The 18,997-nt window shown below is 31.9% G+C and overlaps 4 protein-coding genes and 1 long non-coding RNA gene across 6 annotated transcripts; 1 reads left to right on the top strand and 4 right to left on the bottom strand.

Moving 5' to 3' along the window:
• Positions 1–1,260: 1,260 nt before the first annotated feature.
• On the bottom strand, positions 1,261–3,545 carry LOC114167606 (reticulon-like protein B5). Its single transcript, XM_028052712.2, has 5 exons — positions 3,221–3,545; positions 2,295–2,475; positions 2,045–2,186; positions 1,796–1,865; positions 1,261–1,704 (listed from the first exon to the last, which is right to left on the bottom strand). The coding sequence occupies exons 1-5, from the start codon at positions 3,447–3,449 to the stop codon at positions 1,535–1,537; spliced, it is 792 nt and encodes a 263-aa protein (XP_027908513.1). The 5' UTR covers positions 3,450–3,545; the 3' UTR covers positions 1,261–1,534.
• A 7,923-nt stretch (positions 3,546–11,468) lies between these two features.
• LOC114166839 (S-adenosyl-L-methionine-dependent methyltransferases superfamily protein) lies at positions 11,469–13,817 on the bottom strand. 2 transcript variants are annotated; one of them, XM_028051702.2, is made up of 2 exons: positions 12,937–13,075; positions 11,469–12,844 (listed from the first exon to the last, which is right to left on the bottom strand). In XM_028051702.2, the coding sequence occupies exon 2, from the start codon at positions 12,827–12,829 to the stop codon at positions 11,645–11,647; it is 1,185 nt and encodes a 394-aa protein (XP_027907503.1). In that variant the 5' UTR covers positions 12,830–12,844; positions 12,937–13,075; the 3' UTR covers positions 11,469–11,644. The 2 variants fall into 2 exon arrangements, with proteins under 2 accessions (XP_027907503.1, XP_085524198.1); XM_085668072.1 differs by having other exon boundaries at positions 11,469–13,817.
• A 205-nt stretch (positions 13,818–14,022) lies between these two features.
• Positions 14,023–15,187, bottom strand: LOC114166842 (RING-H2 finger protein ATL67). The gene has a single exon (XM_028051704.2). The coding sequence runs from the start codon at positions 15,080–15,082 to the stop codon at positions 14,516–14,518; it is 567 nt and encodes a 188-aa protein (XP_027907505.1). The 5' UTR covers positions 15,083–15,187; the 3' UTR covers positions 14,023–14,515.
• A 56-nt stretch (positions 15,188–15,243) lies between these two features.
• On the top strand, positions 15,244–16,294 carry LOC146883383 (uncharacterized). Its single transcript, XR_014985354.1, has 2 exons — positions 15,244–15,388; positions 15,489–16,294. It is a non-coding gene; the product is annotated as an uncharacterized LOC146883383 (long non-coding RNA).
• Positions 16,295–16,896: 602 nt separating this feature from the next.
• On the bottom strand, positions 16,897–17,761 carry LOC114166840 (Late embryogenesis abundant (LEA) hydroxyproline-rich glycoprotein family). Its single transcript, XM_028051703.2, has one exon. It carries the CDS (start codon positions 17,669–17,671, stop codon positions 17,012–17,014), a length of 660 nt encoding a protein of 219 aa, XP_027907504.1. The 5' UTR covers positions 17,672–17,761; the 3' UTR covers positions 16,897–17,011.
• Positions 17,762–18,997: the final 1,236 nt, after the last annotated feature.

Raw genomic sequence — 18,997 nt, 5'->3', positions numbered from 1 at the left:
AATTTTCCATATATACATTGTTTATCTATTAAGATAATTTATTGCCTTAATTATTTGAAAGAATGGCCTTTTAAAATGTGATTATAAAGAAATGTATTTAGTTATCTATATTAATGAATAAAAACGAACACAATAAAATAAGAGCAATTAAATATTTGGCAGCTTTCTATTTAAAATTTAATAAGTTTATTTACTATTTTTTTTCATTTTAATATATTTTCCCCAATGACGTAAAGGTTTTTTAGCTGTCCCACTGTAAATTTCTGTTTGCAAGCTTTTTCCTTTATCGACTACACAATCGTAATTTAATTGTATGTAGCAGAAACAATTTAGCTTACAACATTTATAAAATAAAAATAAAATGTAATCAAGTATTACATGAAATCATTGCTAAATTGTAAATAACTTTAAAATTACGTTAATATGTATGCTAATTTGTGATATTGAAATGATTTATAAAACTATATGCAAAAATTTGCTATTTTTTTAGATGATGGAAAATTTGAAAATATTCATAATTTTATCAAACAAAATTGTAAAACATCTAGGACAAAATAAAAACTTTGTTTTAAAAGGATTGCAATTTTATTTTTAACAAGAATTATAAATTAATTAATGTTTATAGTTTTCAATTAAATGTTACCTAAATTGTTTTAAATTTCTTCCAGATAAATTACATCAATATTTATATTTTAATAAATAAAATAACATTTTTATTGAGATGAGAAACATTTTAATTAATGACTGTCATTATTAACTTATACACCAACTAAATAAACATGATAGTTGATTCTCTATAAAAGATGGTTAATGTAAAAATAAAATACATGGCACTTTGTTAATTCATAATTGAATAACAACGTAAATATTTTTACTTTATCAATATATACAACAAATACTCTTTATATTTATTTATATATTCGAGTAAATACAACCTTATTTGGCATTGATTATATAGATGGCAATTCCTCGTAATAATGCAGACTTCAGACTATTTTTACTATATTAAAAAAAGTTACAGGCAAACTGCAATATTGTTTTAAATAAAAAAAAATAACATGAATCTCACTGTCCAACTTCTCCACAAAGTTTACACTAAGATAATTAAAATAAAATCATTTTTCTACAAAATAATTTATAAATAAGCTATTTGTAGAAATTGAGCTAATTTATCTAAGATTTTATGTAAGCTACTCCTAATTTTAACTTCTAAAATAAGTAAATTGAATCATCAAACAGAAACACCAAACACGAGAAATCTTAATCAAAGAAAAACGTCGACAATTAACATAAATATTTTTTGCTTACAATAATGATTACTGATTGAACAACTACATGGTCCAACAAAAGTTGTAATCAGCAAAATCGACATGCTTGTAGCAAAACTGAAAAGCTACATGATCTTGAATACCGCACCCGCCAAAAAGCAAGTCCAAAAACAAGGCTTGGCATATTTTTTCAAAGAAACGAGGCTCTTAAATAAAAAACACTCAAGTGGAGCCTCTTCGTCTTCAGAGAGCCAAATACTTAAACACTAAGCTAACTTCTTGCCTTTCAATGGACCTTTCGGGATCTTACTCAACACCTTCTCGTCAAACACAGCATACTGTTTTTTGAACTCGATCAATGCCTTCTCCGCCAGAGGGTCTATCTTGTCTTCATACTTGTCATAAAAGACAGGAACCGTATGCAACAAAACAAAAACTGCAAACGAAGATCAAGGAAATCAGTGAAATTCCAGAAATCATTTTCATGGCTTCAAACAAAATATAAAGTAAAAATAAGCTATTCTTACCAATGTAGAACAAGGTCAAGAAATTGACCCAGCTTCCCACAATTGATAGAATCCATGTGCCAACAATAACCTATCATATCAACAACGGAATGCTCAGTTATTCAAACTAAAACTAACACTAAATTAAGAATCATAGGTACAGCATTTTGCAGTTCAAACCATGATAAAATCCCATAATTCATAATAATTACACGTTAAAAAGAATATTTGATGTATATAAATGAAATTAGAAATGAGTTTAATGCATACAGCGAGGAATGTCTTCAAATCTCTTCCAGAACCAATAGCATGCAAGGCAGCAAATCCGCGATTGAGTTCAATTGTCAATGCAGATGCAAATTGAAGAAAAGGCTCTTCAGGAAGATGAACAACTGGGATGCGAGGTGGTGCCCTGCAACAACATTATTTGATTATTACATGCTAAATAGAAATAAATGATAGCTACTACACAGGATGACTTGGTTCAATAATAATAGATTATCAACTTCCGAATTCTTACTTGTGAATAAATGTATGGGCATTGGACCACAAAAACAAAACCGCAAGCAACAGAATCAAAATGTGACCGACTAGAGTAAGCAGATGATATTCAAGCAACTCAAAAAAGATCCAAACAGCCGTTGCTACAGAAAGTACACTAGCAGATATCTTCTTGTTCCTCCACAATAGCACATCAGCAGCTGCAATTGAATGTTAGAACAATTAGTCACACGGATTAAAAAATAAATAAATCCCATGTCAAATAATTTAGCTTCTGATTATAATAATTTAGCGATTATTTTATGGAGCATAAAAAAGAACAAAAAGATTATTGTAGCATATTTGTTTGCAATTATAAAAAAAGCAAAAAGTGACTAATTTTCTCTAATAACTTCTGATCCTGATAAAATTTAAATTATTTTTGATATTTTAGAAAACTGAAAGACACACGAAAAAAAAATAAACAAATGATTCTTTCACGGAAAAATCAGGTATTTCGAAGAAGTCTTCGATCTACATGATAAATCAACGAGTTGTTTGACGGCAGTCAAACAACAATAACCAACGCGTAAATGATCACAAATCTAAAACCCAATTAGAGAACTATACAACATGTTGCTTTGTACGAAGATACAAAAACGCTCATTAAATTCAATATCAGTGAAAATCGAACACAAAAAGATTCAAAATTGAGTATCAGACTCAAGTGAACTCGAATTCCACTTCCAAATAGTAATGTAAGATTCAAGCACCTTAACTCCACTTCCTAATAAATAAATAACTTTTATATATTTATTTCCAACATTTTCAATTCAACAAAACGTAGCATCATTCAAAATCTACTCAACATAGATCAACGAATCACTTCACATCACAGATCTAACGAAACCACAGCCAAACAGTGTCAATTAAGAGAAGTAAAAAATGCTAGAGAGAGATTCATACGCTTTCCACCGCCGAGGACGGAGTGGACGGGCTTCTCCCTCCCGAAGAGACGGAAAACCTTATCCTTGATCGAGGAAGTATCCTTGATCGAGGAGGATTCCTTTTTGCCGGAATCGGAATCAGAATCGGAAGAAGAGGAAGAGTCATGGCCATGGAGCTTGTCGGCGATCTTGTCGAGCAACGATTCCCCAGTTGCCGGCGCCGCTGTGTGCTCCGATTCATCCGCCATTGTCTTAGAAAAACCCTAAATCTTCGCGGAACCGCTCTTACAGGGATCGAAAGCTTTTCAGTTTAGGCTCGTGCTGATGACATGTAACGTGCGAGGCGCTTGGTGTCCCTTCTTATAGTGTTGTGCATAACGAGGTTCAGCGCCGAACCTCAGGTTCGGTACACATTTGAATCTGGCTACAGTAATAGGGAGAGGGAAACCGTTGCAATTGACGGCGTTTTCTGTTCAAAATCACTAGAGTGTTACTTTTTTTCCCTAATAATCAGAATTTACTAATAACAGTCTAAAATACATTGATTAAAAATAAAATTCTAGAACAGATTTTCTTATTATGTAACAGTAGCATTGATTAGCAAGTAAATTTATATTTTAGTATATTTTATTAAAATGAAATTTTTATTTCTGAAATACATATGGTTAATGTTGATATTATCACTTGTAACACTGATTGTTTAAGTAAAAAATATATATACTAATTTTAATTAAAAACTTTCCTTAAACTACATCAATTAATATGTTAAACTTTGTATGATAAAAACAGTTATTTTCTGTATCTTACTTTATCTGTCATTTAACCTAATATATACATTTATGAAAATAATTAATCATAATCATTTTTAATATTTAAATTTAAAAGAAATCTAAAAATTAGACTGTTTTTTATCTAACGACTTATTGTTCATGGAGATTATTGTGGGAAGCTGAAAGTGGCTGTTTTTGTTTGGATGAATTGGTGGTGATTTGATAGAATGAAAAGAATGTGGAGTCTGAGATTATTATTCCTTTTTCATAAAGAGAAAAAAAAATAGTTAAATTATTATTTTTTAAAGTAAGTTTCAAATTCCATTAAAATTTATATACAAATACATAATCAATTACTTATGCTATAAATTTAGACTGAAAGAACAAAGACTATGAAGAAAGCAAAGAATTTGTGCTGTAAAATTATTTAGTGTCTCTAGTTTAGTATGAAAGGATATTTGGTCCGCAGTTTTAATTACTCATTTTTTTGTTCATGTATTTAAAATTAAAAAAAAATTGATTCATAATTTAAATTGCTGAACTTTGATATGCACATTTAAAAAATAATAATTTAAAGAAATTATAATAGCATTTAAAATGATTGAAATTGAGAAAATTTATTATCCGACTGTGAATTTTTCATAGAAAATAAGTAAGTGGTTGTGTAAGAAAAAGATGAGGTGTATGGCGGTGATACTTTAGAAAAGTAGTGACCGACAATATCAAAAGTTGTGGGACAGGTGTCCCTTATCGATTGGAACTCATGACTCTGTGTCATGGACGGTTCCTCCTTTACGCAAGACACACATACTAACAAGCAAACACCTACACTTTTTATCATTTATATATACTCATTTTCGTACGTGCTTTATTATTTAAAAAAAATTGATTTTAATAAATTCTAATAGAGGATAATATGAATTCATTAAATAGTTAATTGTTAATCCTTTCTTTACCAAAAATTCAAAACGATAATTTAATTTAAGATAAACGTTTGGTTCCAATAAGAAGTTTTTACTCAATCCACTCGGCAAAATGTTAAATTCAAATTTTATAAATGAAAAAATAATATTAAAATAAAATTTTCAACAATTAATTAAGTTTCACCCGCTTCATATTATTATTATTATTGTGACTATCTAGAAATAATATACACAAATATCATGGTCACAAAAGTTAATATTCTAACAAATCTAAATGAAAGAATACTTGTGTGTGTTGTACAAGATACTTTTAACTAAATCCTACTTCTATTATAGAACTATTATAGAACAATGCTTAACCAATACAAATAGAGAAAAAAGTGTAAGTGTTTGTGTTTATAAAAACTATCCCTTAAACTAAAACTTATACAAGTTTGGTGAGATGCTTAAATATAATATGACACAAGAGTCCTATGTAAAGCAATAGGAACTCAAATATAATATTTATAACAACCAACCAACCATCCTTAGACATAATCTGAAGTAATATTATAATCACCATAAACAAAAATAAATTTCTCAACCTTTATAAATAAACTTTTGGACTTAAATTATGATATTTAATTCCTTTGAAAGTAAATAGTTTTAATTTTAATCCTCGTATATTTTTTATCCTATAAAATTCAGAGTCACTTTTTTAATTTTAGTAAAATATGTAAATTTTAGTTTTAATTCCTATAAAATAATTTTCTTAAAAACTGTCTATAAATTTTTGAATTAATATTTTTAGTTCTTATGTATTTAAACTATTTTTAGAACTCACACAGGTCGATATCATATTATAACACTATATACAAAAAAAAAAAAAAAAAAAAAACTACGGAAACCAAAATCAAAAATGATCTAGTTTAAATGAACTATGTAAATTTATTTGTATAAATAATACATAATATTGTCTTACTATATAATAAAATTATTCTTGAAATATATATATATTTATCTTCGTAAAGCTACTCTAAGATGTCCAATGTAACAGAAAAAAAGGTTGGTTTCAGCAACTACCATTCAGAATAAGCTTAACACTCACATCTTGAAGTCAAGTTGGAGGAATGAACAATAGTTACAACATATTTTGCTAAAGTGCAAAGACATATAATAAAGTCTATGTTTCCCAAATCAAGCGTTGCACGTAAGCCACCAAACATCAGGAGTTATCATCCTGCTTTACCTTCATTGGTAAGAAGAAATCCAAAACTTATGAGACCTTAATTTTTCTACAACCTTATTTAGAATCACTTCTAGAAGTAAAACCTAAGAGATATGTGAGATGATAATTTTCTAATTTTTTTTTAATAATTTTCTAGCTTTCTAACTTTATTATTAAGTAGATAGTTAACATTTAACTATAATTACTTTTATTTTCTCGGGCATGGAGATAGTATAAGTTCACATTGAGCTTAATACTCTACCACCATATGGTTTAACCTATTCTTACAAGAAATGATTGTTCCTCTATTAGGATACAAAATGTGAGAATTTTAGAAATTAAATATATCATTAAATATGAATAAATAATGATATATATATATATATATATATATATATATATATATATATATATATATAATTATCATTTGCTTATCCGAGTCATTTGGATGTTAAATAGATCGATAAAAAGCATAAAACAAACGTAAGCCAAGACCATAAAGAGGAATAATAAGAAAAAAGTGTAATGCGAGAATTTGAATATACGATTAAGAAGTATAAAAATGAATGCAAGAAACGTAGTGAGAATAAGATCTCTTGGAGAAGTAGTTTGATTTATTTGGTTATGGCGTGATGAGGAAAAGAGAAAGACGAAGCTTATGAAAAAAGGTTAAGGATGAAAAGGGAAAGCATGTGAGTGGGGACAGAAAAAGAGAGAAGCTGAAGACATTGAGTTTGGTTTGTAGGAGATGGAGTATCTCCAAAATGTAAAAAAAAGAATGAATCGTGGAGATGAATGAAAAAAAAAAAAAGGACTGGAATATTTAAAACTAAAAGTGGAGAAGGACATAGAAACAATGTCGAATGAAGTGCTTCATTTACATTTCAGGTATGAAAATTACTGTTGGATTAAATGGCAATGTAGAAAGGTGAATAAGAGAACACAACTTTTGTTTGTCTATAAAAGTTTTACAACAAATTTAATTTACTCGTAATGTAATTATAATTAAAAAAAATTATTTGCGTAAGCGAAGTTAAAAATAAATATATGAACAATAATTTTGTAACAGTTGATGTGAGATATTAGGATATACTGTTTTAAAATGAGGCCTAATTTTTTAATAATAAAACGTTTAATTATAAATAAAAATTTAATGAAGGGATTTTATTATTTAAAAATATTTTATCTTTAGGAATGTCTTTTTTAAAACTTTTTTTTTTCTCTTTAAGCTATCTAATTATGTGATCATCTCTTCGAAGATTGAAGACCACTTATGTGATCTTTACGGTGAGGTCTTCAAGTCCATTTGATCAATATTTGTATTTAAGTAAGTTGATTTTCAATTCCACCTTTGTGTAATTTTGATAATTTTTGCGTGCGTTTTTCTTTGAGATCACATGTGCTCTTTTAGTCTGTTGTTTAGTTCTTTGTTGATCAATAGTCACGATAATATGATCTGATTATCCTTGTGGTATTTCTATTGTGTAGATAGAATACCTTATGTCATGGGGAAGGTTTTCGAGTTGTTAGGGTCAGTCGAGATTTTCTCTAAGTAAGGGAAGCTAATTTTTCTTGTGATATTAGCACATTTATGATTGATTGAGTTTGGAAATTATCAATTTTGTATGGATGATTTCAGTATGTGAACTACTTAATGAATTCTATTTCATTGGATGCGAGGTAATTGGAGAATGTAGGATTTGAGTCATCGAGCAAATTGATACGAATTCCTATGATTTAAAGACTATTTAGACTAATACCTAAAGGATGAATACCAATTTGAGCTATGAAACAAGACCTGATTTTCCAAAAACCTTAAATTAAATTTGTTAATATTTGATGCAGCGCTAAGCCTCACATGGCAACGCTGAGCGCTAGCTTTTACGAGCTGATAAGCATTGAGCACTAGCCAGGTGGCGCTGAACACTAAAGATATGTACATGTTTGGAAACATTTTAGCTCCCTAAAGTTGAGCGCTAATATGTTGGTATTGAGCGTCCACTTTTACGAGGCAACTGACATTGAGCACTGGCGTTGAGCGTTAAATGCCCTGTTTTTCATTGTTTGATTGCTTTTGAGTATTATGTGGTTGATCTAAGGCATGCTTATGATTTTTATTGTGATGACTTGATTAGAAGTTGTTGTAGCAAGCATGTATGATGAAGATTGAAGGATTTCAAGGGAAATTCTTAGTGGGATAATTTAATGTATGCCTTGATATAAGAGATGTATGGAAGGAGTTATCTTGAACTCTAAATAGAGTATAATGAGTTATGTGGTGAGAGTAGTAGGAGATATTAGCTTTTGGATTTGTTCCTTGGTCCTTGGCGTGAAAGGGATTAACTTTGTGTGGTTGGGTGATGAACTCTTGTGGTTTTGTACTCTATGGAGTCTAGAAACCATCACAAAAATTTAAGTTGTAGTCTTTAGTGCCCCTCCCTAGAGTGACTTTGGCATGGTGGAATGACAAATCATACTCCTTATCATATCCTAAAGAGTTTGATTACGTCTTCAACCACACCATTCATGCTAGATGAACTTGGCATGGTGTACTATGGGACGATTCCTTGTCCCTCTTGGTACTTGGTAAAAGGTCCTGGACGTTGTTCACCTGATATGTCATATCTACACAATCAGACTTGATATTCTTAATGTTTTTGTTGAGTTGATTCTCAACTTCAACATGAAATGATTTGAATACGTTAAGAGATTGAGATTTTTCATGTATGAGATATAGGTATACAAATAAGGGCCACCTGTTTGGTCAGAGTTCAAAACATTTGAGAATTTAGGGTTCGAAAACCACCTGAATGAACATACTAGATTGGGATTTATCAATTTTCAGGAAAACTTTCAAAATAGAAACTCTAAATTTCACAATTAGGTTTCTGATAACATTTGCGAAAAAACTCATATAAGAGTTCATGCAAATAATGGACTTAATCATAAACTAACATGCTTTGATACCATTTGTTTGATTATGAATCATAAAAGAATAATAAACCCTTATAGTTAGTTGAGTAGTTCCCAATATTGAAGAAACATAATGCAAAAGCATACTTGAATTGATTATTGGGAACAAAAATATATATTTTGTATGTGTTCACAAATGCAGGTCATAACCCCTTTGTGTAACCCGTATCAATTACTTGTTCTAAAAGTCAATATTCATAATTTGACTCTTCATCAAAATATAATATTACATGTATCTACACAGTTAATATTTTAATGACATATGTATATTTTTAACCATAAATCTAGTTGACTAATAAAATATAATAATCCTAACACATTTAATTATTTATTATATATATATAAAATCCAAATGGCTAACATCATCTATTTATATTTTCTTTAATATTGATCCGATTTCATTTTGTAAGAATTTTTTTCTTCCAATTTGCTATTCAGTGTTTTATGTATGAGAACCAATTAACTGTTTAAAAATTATACACTTATAACTTAATTTAACGATTTCTATAAAATTTATCTCGTCGTTAACTGTTTTTAACTGAATACTTTAACATGTAATCATGTTCTAAGTGTATCTTCGTCGTTAAACTATTAGAATGCGTAAATTGATTAAATGAGAAAGAAAAAGAAAAGATTGGAAAGTTCATGGTACAGTTCGCACATGTCTTGTCACCGAAATGTGTATACCAAGTTTCAGATTTTGGATTCTTTCTTTAATAATCCAAAATGAAATCGTGTGAGGAAGGATTTTAAACTTCTGCCACCACCGTCCAATGTCACATTACATTTAACATCCATAGTAAAAGGGGTTCCATCATAAACACATTATTAATAATATATATTTAGACAAATTATATTATTTAATAATATAATTTGGCAGTTAGATGAGATGCTTTTTTTTTCAACCATACTCCTACTATTACATATAATTTTTTTTTGTCCGCAACTTTTTTTCAGTTTTACTTCTTGAGTGACATTTTTTAATTTAATCACTATTTCTAAATTTTAACTATTTATTTTTTCAAATTGAATAAAAAAATAAAATTTATCTATAAAATAAATATTTATTTTTTGTTATCATAAGTGAATACACATGTACATATTTATGTCTGTCAATATATAGAGATGATTTCTTTTTTGATGTTTACATTTGTTTTGTAATTTTACTCTTTAAATAGATATTTTTTTTGATTAAAATTATATTTGATGCATAACTTAACATTTAAGTAATTTTAAATAACATTATTCTTTCTTAATACTCCCACTTAGAAGCTAAGATTAAGATTAAGAAGAATCCATATACATTTTTTTTCTTATTTTTGTTATATTTTAAAAATATTATGCAATAATGTTGCTTAAGACAATTATGCAATATAATTAATAGTAAAAAGTAATAAATATTTTTATTTATATATATATTTAATACTCTCACGATGCTAAAAAAATTAAAATCGAGAGCTTAGACACATGTTTATTTTCTGTCTCAAATTTCTTACATGTTTTTTTAAGAATAAAATAATAATAAATCCGTCAGAGTTAAGCAAAAAGTAATTTTTAATTATGAGATGGAGTGCTGAAACACCATTCCCTTAATGCATTCCTATTTGTTGAGATAGAGAGAACAGAAATTGCTTTTAGAGTTTTTTTTTTTTTTTTTTTTAGTTGTTAGTACTATGTTGTGACAGATAAATTTGTTCCATTCCATTTTTATAAGCCAACAGGCAACTAGATCAAAATAGATTAAGCTAATTCGTTTTGTCGATCTCTGATCTTAAATCTCTAATATTAAAGAAAGAAGTTAGGTATGAATAAAATTATAATAGTGTTATATTATTCCTATAAAGCTTAAAATAATAAAAATGAAATATAACAACGAATAAGATGAAATGTAAACTTTATATTAAAAGAAAATTAACATTTTGAAAGTAATGAATCATTGAATATGATTTTTTATTTTAGCATTATGACATTCTTATCATAATATAAAATTATAAAAGGTAACTAAAGCATTCAAAATATCTGTGAAGTGCCCAATATAAATTCTATCTACATTGAGAATCACACACATATAGTTACTATTTTGAATTGCTCATCCTTCTTAGTTTGAATGACTTGTATGAATTATGGCACTTACCAGAAACTTCATTGAAAATCTTGTAGCATTATGGAGTTTGAGTATCAATCAAAGCAAATAAATGAATTGCTTTCTCTGATAGGGTGAATTATAGTAACAGAACTTATCCTAAAAACATTAGAGATACTCGATATCTATTTTTTCTGTCACAGTTTCATCCAGAAATGATTATCACAAAACACAGTAAAAATATACAACAGAATAATAGAAAAATCAATGATGTAAAGTTAGAGCAAATTTTCCACTAACAGGAATGAGAGTATATTCAACTATGAAGCTTCTTATTGACATATATGATTTAAACAGTCATGTCTAGAAGTTTATGAACACAAAAACACAAGACAACTGTGCAACATTCAGAAGTAACGAGCCTCAAATATGAACCTAAAAAATGGTGGGAACTGCATAGATAAGAAGATAACACTATAATGGAAGATCACCTGAATGGCCTAGGAGGCTTCTCTAAAACAGCAGAGAAGAACATTTCTTGATCATCTTTATCAAGCTTTGGAACAACCACCCATTTGAGTTTCTTATATCTCAGCATTTTGAAGGCCTTCAAGTAATCATACAAATCTTCCTTCAAGCAGAAAAAACTGTCAATCCAAAGCAACCCCCCAGGCCTCAGAACTCTATCCCAGTCATACAGTATGAACTCAAGCAGCACAAAATCAATCCATCCATCAAGAAACCTAGTTGTGTGAATCACATCCAGGGTGTTGTCAAAAAATGGAAGCCTCTGATTAATAGTCAAGTAGAGAGGAACAAGTCCTCTGAGAGCTATCATTTCACTGAAGGGTGCACCAAAATTGATTGTAGCAGAAACTATTGTCACATTGAATTCCCTCATTCTAGCAGCAAAAGTCCCAGTTCCAACACTGAAATCCAATCCCATTCGGATCTCTCCAGGCTTAATTGCAAGAACATCTGATATAAGGAATTCAGCTGTCTGGTTTGAATCAGATTCCAGGCTCATCCATCTAGGCTTCTCATGGCTGGTGAGGTTGAAGCAATGTGCACACTTGAAGAATCCCTTACCAGTGGTGTTGCCAGCGAGACAAGCAAAGTTCTTGCACCTATATTGACTCCATCTCACATTTCTATCATCAGGGAGTTTCCACAATGATTCTGTGATGGGAAAGGGTTGGTTGTATAGCTTAGGGGCCCTTGAGAAGCACCTTCTCCTTGGTAAAGGATCACAGCCATGAACCATGAGCTTTTGAGCTAGTTTCCAGTCATCATTGCAGATCTCTCCAACATCATAATCCATGTATTCTTCTAGCTCCTCCTTCATGGCAAAGCATGCATGTCCTATGCTGGTGAAGCTTGCATTAGCACCCATAAAATTTTGTTTTCCTAATCTGTTTGGCTTGATCCTGACATACTTGCGAATCTCTTCTCGCAGAAAGTACTCAGCTGGTTCATCTGATCGTTTCTTTTTTCTCACCAGAGGATGAGTGGTGAAGCTACCATTTTGCTGATTATTCCCTTCGTTGTGTTGATGAGGTGTTGCTGCTGACTCAAGAAGTCCTAATATATCAGCAAGAAATGAAGCTTGCTGGAATGCAAATGAGGATGATGATGATGATGGATCTTGTTTTGTTTCTCTCAGTTTCTCCATTTGCTGTTCAATTTTCTGAATCACAATTTCAACAGTTATCATCATCACTTTATTTTCATTCCCATATGGGTCCTCAAGATTCAGATTTGAGTATGAAGATTCAGTACCGAGAAATGACTTGAAAGAGAGGAACTTGGACATGGCCGCAACAGAGAGGAGAAGAGCAAGAGCACCCGGTATAAAGATGAAATAGTAAACACTTCTGCACTTTTTTAACTTAGTATTAACATTCTGTTTTGTCATTCCCTTATCTTCAGGACTGTGAATATTCAAAGATTTCATGCGTTCTTACAGAACAGAAAAGTACCAGACACACACTGAAGTTGATATATGCAGCTTCAGATTAACACATAACTGAACATTTGCAGCTCAAACACAAGATATTCATACAGCCTTAGCATCAAAACCGAAGTTGAAATAAGAACAGAAAAACTGATCATGAAATTAATTACCTTGAAGTTGATTACTTTGAAGCTGAGAGTATCGAGAGTGATATTCTTATAATTTATAGAAACAACATGGTATATCAGAATGAACAACTGATTCAAAGGATACTGAGATAGATTATTCCATATTCTACGTACACTAATAAATAGAGTTTGGCACTTCTCTGGTGCATTATCCTAGCACTTTTCTAGTGATTGCTTAACAAGTACTTAATTTCAATAAGCCAAAAGTGATTGTCAACACACAAACCTATCTTGCATTTCAGGTAATCACAACTTGCTGAAAATAATATTAACAATGTGTGGTGATTATTCAACTCTAGCACTGATATAGAGGAATGCCAATAGCAAGAAACTAGAAAATACAACTGAGGATACACAGCCATAGTTAATGCCACAGCTTCAAGAACAAGCTGGCGCCACATGCAACACCACGTTTAGATCATTTAATGTTCTCAAATGTGTAATGTGTAGCTTAAGTAAGGCTGAAATACAATTCACTACCGAAAGCTGGTTTGCACAAAACTAGATAAACATCTCACGATTGGAATACGACAACGTAAATATTGGCCCAAAACAAAAAAGAATGAGCACGAAATGCTAGCTGTCTACTAATGACGACAACCCCATATGGGTCCATATCATTTGAAAACCCGGAAAACATAAAATGTACCACAAGTTCACAACCAATTTCTTAGCCAAATTAGAGAAAGTTAATAAATAAATAAATTAAAACCCCACAAAAAGTGAAAGAAAAAGTATAATATTCTCACCAAGAGATTCCACACTAGGTCAAAGAAACAAACCTAGAACAAAAACTAGTACCCATTATCCAATGTCAAATCGTTACCAAATCATGGTACTAACAAAACGCGATCGCGGATAATTTTCCCTAAAAAAGTAACATTTGGTACAAAGTTGGTCCTTTACCAATAATTCTACACATGTTCCCACCCCACCTCTTCATCTTTCATCTCAAATTTTCTTTTTTGAATAAAAACCCACCATCTCCCTTTTACAGGGAAGATTTACATTCTGCATAAAGTTTTTGATACAATTTTTCTTAAACAATTTCGGTGACCCTGTCTAATAAAAATTGTAGTTTTATCTCGTCGAGGCTTAAAAAACCAAACTTTTTTTTTTATTACATCCAAGATAAAACTGCAATTTTGAAAAGAAAACATTACTCGGTGTTTTTCATCTAACCTTCCCACAGAACCCAAAACCCTATAAGAAAATTTCACCTCCTCCCCCTAGCATCGGCGGCGTACTGCGAGAGTGGCACCACCTCCTGCAGCGGCGTGGACAGCGGCGTGGGCATGGGGGAGTTCCGGCACACGGGGCAGGAGCCGTTGAGCTTGAGCCAGGGGTCGAGACAGCAGAGGTGAAAGTAGTGTCGACACTCGGGCATCATTCTCAGCATCTCCGAATCCTTGTACTCGCAGAGACAGATGGAGCACGTGGTGTCGTAGCCGCCGTCTTTCACGAAGGGGAACTTGGGGTAGGAGTTTATGACTGCCTGTTCGAGCCCGGAGACGGCGTCGTTCTGTCGGGCGCCGTCGTCGTCGTCCTCGGCGACGAAAATAACGCGAGGGAGGACGATGCCATCAGGGGCGTGGGGGTTGTGGCGGCGGCGGCGGTGGTTGTTGTTGCGGTGGCGGAGGGTGCGGCAGCAGAGGTAGGAGGAGAGGATGAGGGTGGAGATGAGGAAGAGGACTCCGAGGGCGATGGCGATGGAGTAGCCGAAGCCGAGGTTGGTGAAGTAAGGGGTGGGGGGTGGAGGGGAGAAGGAGTTCAAGGAGGACATTGAAGAGAAGAAGATGAAAAAGAAGAAGAAATAAAAGAAGAAGAAGAACAAGAAGAAGCAGAAGAAGGGTGAGTTGGGAAATTCTCCATTTGTGAAAGGAGAGGGGAGGGAATAGTGTTAAGTGTATTATGTGTTTGTTGTGAGGGCCAAAGGAGGTGGGTGGGGGTATTAGCTGCTGCATTTAATACTCTCTATTATGCTTTCAGGAGCCACTCTACTTCCACACCCCATTTAATTCCTGCGCTGGATTCACCATAACGTGGATCAAACACAAGCACCACACTCTCTTTTATCTCTGTCAACCAAGTCTTTTTCATTCTTCAACTTTCCACTAGTTTTAATTTCATTATCAGTGTTTAGTACATTGTTATATTAAAACTAAGGTATGGAACTTTGTTACTTGCAGTTACTAAGAGACAGTTTGGTTTGGATGGCCTTTTGTTGATGGGGGAGGTGAAAGTTTTGAACTTGGGCGTGGCTCGGATGAAAAGGATGTGTGCTGGAGCGAAAGGGAGTGTTTGACAAATCATACAACACTTCCGAGGTAACTGGAGCTGCATGTGTACACGCAATCTATTCTACGGATTGTTTGTTTTGTTGCAATTAACATTGGTTGGACTTCTCAACATAGGTTTTAAACTCACTCGCTACGCTAACGTTGGTTGGGTTGGGTTGGAGCAAGGTGTATTATCCTCAACTTTGTTACTGAGTTGATAACAAATTATTAGACCATGATTTAAAATAACTGTCCTTTAAGTTATTACAGACTTAACACATAAGAAAAGAAAGAAAAGTCATACCAAACGGTTAGAAATTTGAGGAGGTTTCAAACTAAGTTCTGATATCTGTAATTTCTTTTGTTCCGTTTGTATTTATTACATAGGAGTTGGTAACCTCTTATCCTTTATCTTCAAGCGTTATGCCATTACTTAATTTCCACCCTGGTGCAGGACTGAAGGCATTGTTCCATTCCCTCCTTGGTACCCTTATTCATGTGAACACTTTATCATTTGTAACATTGTCAATCAATACCTTCATATTAAGGACAAGTTCTTTCTCAACCTTATTACTGAAAGTCTTATAGTGTGTGTACCTTTTCTAGTCACAGTTGGCTATATTGGGAAGAAAACATGTATATATATCAGGTTCAAGGCTTAAAGCCATGTTTTTTATGTTTGGTCAATTCAAAAACAAATTTTATATGGCAAGAAATTCTTACTGCGACAACTGTATATAAAATAATATCCGTAATTTCTGTCAAATTCTAATAGTCCTTTTTTCTTTTCTTTTTCTGTCAAGGAGGAGAATGGTTTTGCTGACAAGTAGCTTTGCAGTATTATCCTGGTTAGTGACTTGTAACGAAATCAGATAGTGATTTTCACGTCCTTGAGAGAAACCTATTAAATACTAATTGCTTCAACAGTCAAGCAATCACACACAGACACACAATTGTTTAAAGTTCGTAGAAATATTCTTTGAATAATACAGCTCAACTGATTCATAAATTCTCTCATTTTCTATTCCATTCCCTTTGCTAGAGTTGGAGCAGAGACTTGCTCAAAATAACATTGATCCTTTCCACACACAAACTATGTTCAGTATAATAAGAAGTTTTCACTCTTCAAACAGTTAATTAGGAGCACCAAAATGAAGAGGAAATCATCAAAATTATATAATCTTGACTTTTACTGATGTTAAAACACTCACCTGGCTATTAATTACTTCTATATTTAAGTCCTTATGCTTACCCAGAAGTTCCAAAACACCAATACTATTTTGAATGAGGAAAGAGAGAAAAACAAACATCCCCACAATTTGAAACCGAACACCAGAACAACATAGAAAACATCTCATTATTTTTGCTACAATAGTTACACAAATATATTCGAGGAAACAAAACTAAACTAAACTAAATCAACACATGGACCACTAAAGTTTAACCTTCCGTATACACCTCTGCTCCAATATAGCCTGTGATGAAATATTAAAAGTGGTGGAACAGTTCATTTTCACAACAACATGTCTCTTGATCAAGTTCAAGATCTTCACCTGCCCCGGAACTCTAGAGAAGCTACTCATAGTCATCAACCCGGAACCCAGATCCATTGTAAAACCCGGGGTAGAAACGACCCGATCCGTGATAACATCAATCGTTACATTCATCCTCATTGTTCTTCTAGCCTTTGCCCTCCCAGGTGGTCCTCTTGCCTCCCCCACCATGACACCATGATAGAACAAACTGGTGGTGGTGTTGCTGTACCTAAACGATGCAACGTTGGGGTTTTTCACAGACACATCTGCCACCAGGGACATGTTGGACCTGGTTCGAAGGGCCATGGTGTTGGAAAGTTCGAGCTTTGTGATTGTGACCCCGTTCATGGTGATCACAGGGTCCTTCACACGAAATACTGTGAAGATCAAAACTATGATCACTATTGCTAGGAGAAGCAGAAAGATTAGTGGGCAAGCACATCGTTTGATGAGTTTTTTGTGAGCTTGTTTTTTGGTGTGAAGAGAGGTTTCGTCTTCTTCACTGCTTGGTCTTTCTATTGCTGGGGCCAAGGGTCTTGCTTGCTCCCTATCTACCATGGCTGGCTTAATGGAGAATGGAGTTTTGGTTATTGTCGGAAAACAAAAACTGTGTTTTTTGTGTTGTTTGTGGTGTTGTGTTGTGGTTTGAGTGATGGTTTATTTATGATGTTTTAAAGACTTAATGTGTGACCGTGTAGGTAGTAGTGTGGGTGGGGCCCATGTTTCATAAAGTTGGTTGACTTTTTTAGCGATGAGTCCACGAATTCGTTTCTGGTTGTGCAGAAATTCCACCGCTTTGACTAATAAGTTTCCCCCAACCTCTCCTTAAGTACCGTAAGGGTTAGATGATTTATTTTACCTATTTTTAATAGCTTTTAATCAGTAATAAAAATATATTTAAAAGAGTGTTATTAGTGTTTTTTATTATTGTAAAATTACGAGTATAGAGCTGAATTTAAGAAATAAGACTTGTAAATTTTTGCAATTTTTATACGTTTTCGTTAGAAATTAATAACGAATGTTGAAAATGAAGATATAACAAAAACGTTTCTTAACATTTTTCTATATTTGTACATTTTTGTTTTTCGTGTGACTAATCCTCATATCAGGAAGAAAAATCTGAGCCCACCAATCTTGTTTTTTAGTTTATTAATTACTTACAAAGAATGTATTTAAGCCTTTTTCTTTATATTACAATTCTAGGTGTAATTTTATTTCATAGTTTTTTTTTTCTAATTTAGTATACAATTAAGGTTTATCTTTAATATAGTATTAAAAGTTAAAAACATTTATCTTTGTGTGATTAATTAGGTCTATCTATTATATTATTGGTTTTTCTTTCTCTTTATATTATAGCTTAATCACTTGAAATCCCCAATATTATAAAATATGAATAGATTTTAACGAATCCAAGAAGTAATGATGTTTTAATATAAAAGAGTTCATTTCTATCAAAATGAAAATTACATTATTAAAAGATTGTCATATATTAAAATGACGTGTCATTTGATCAAATTGAAGCATTTTCGAACATCATAGCCAAATCGAAGTATTTCTTTTGCCTCAAAATAATTGTAACTTAAGATTTATTTTATAAAATTAAGATTAATAAATAAACTATTTGTTAAAAACAGTTTTATTAAAATAATATTAATTTTCAATAAGATCGTTATTTTTATTCTCTTTAAAAAAATATTTATCAATAAATTAGAGAAAAAAAATTATTGAAATTATAATAATATCAAATCATGTTTTTGTTAAAACGAAAAGTTGTGTGAAGTAGGTTTCCCATTTGTTATACTACAAGTTAGGTGAAGTGTGTAATATGCACCAAAAAATAATTGTAATTGCTTACCTTGTGGTGGGGGAAAGCGAAGACAACTT

The sequence above is a fragment of the Vigna unguiculata genome, chromosome 10 (genome assembly GCF_037176805.1).
Source record: "Vigna unguiculata cultivar grain cowpea cultivar isolate G323 ecotype 2 chromosome 10, ASM3717680v1, whole genome shotgun sequence".
In the NCBI taxonomy this organism is placed as follows: Eukaryota; Viridiplantae; Streptophyta; class Magnoliopsida; order Fabales; family Fabaceae; genus Vigna; species Vigna unguiculata.
This window is presented reverse-complemented; position numbering and strand designations above follow the sequence as displayed.

Excerpts from the sequence above, each read along its gene's own strand:
- LOC114167606 (XM_028052712.2), bottom strand. The coding sequence starts at position 3,449 with ATGGCGGATGAATCGGAGCACACAGCGGCGCCGGCAACTGGGGAATCG. Across the intron at positions 2,187-2,294 it reads GCCCATACATTTATTCACAA|GGCACCACCTCGCATCCCAG; the intron begins GTAAGAATTCGG and ends ATGTTGTTGCAG. Across the intron at positions 1,866-2,044 it reads ATTTGAAGACATTCCTCGCT|GTTATTGTTGGCACATGGAT; the intron begins GTATGCATTAAA and ends TTGATATGATAG.
- LOC114166839 (XM_085668072.1), bottom strand. The coding sequence starts at position 13,111 with ATGAAATCTTTGAATATTCACAGTCCTGAAGATAAGGGAATGACAAAA.
- LOC114166842 (XM_028051704.2), bottom strand. The coding sequence starts at position 15,082 with ATGTCCTCCTTGAACTCCTTCTCCCCTCCACCCCCCACCCCTTACTTC.
- LOC114166840 (XM_028051703.2), bottom strand. The coding sequence starts at position 17,671 with ATGGTAGATAGGGAGCAAGCAAGACCCTTGGCCCCAGCAATAGAAAGA.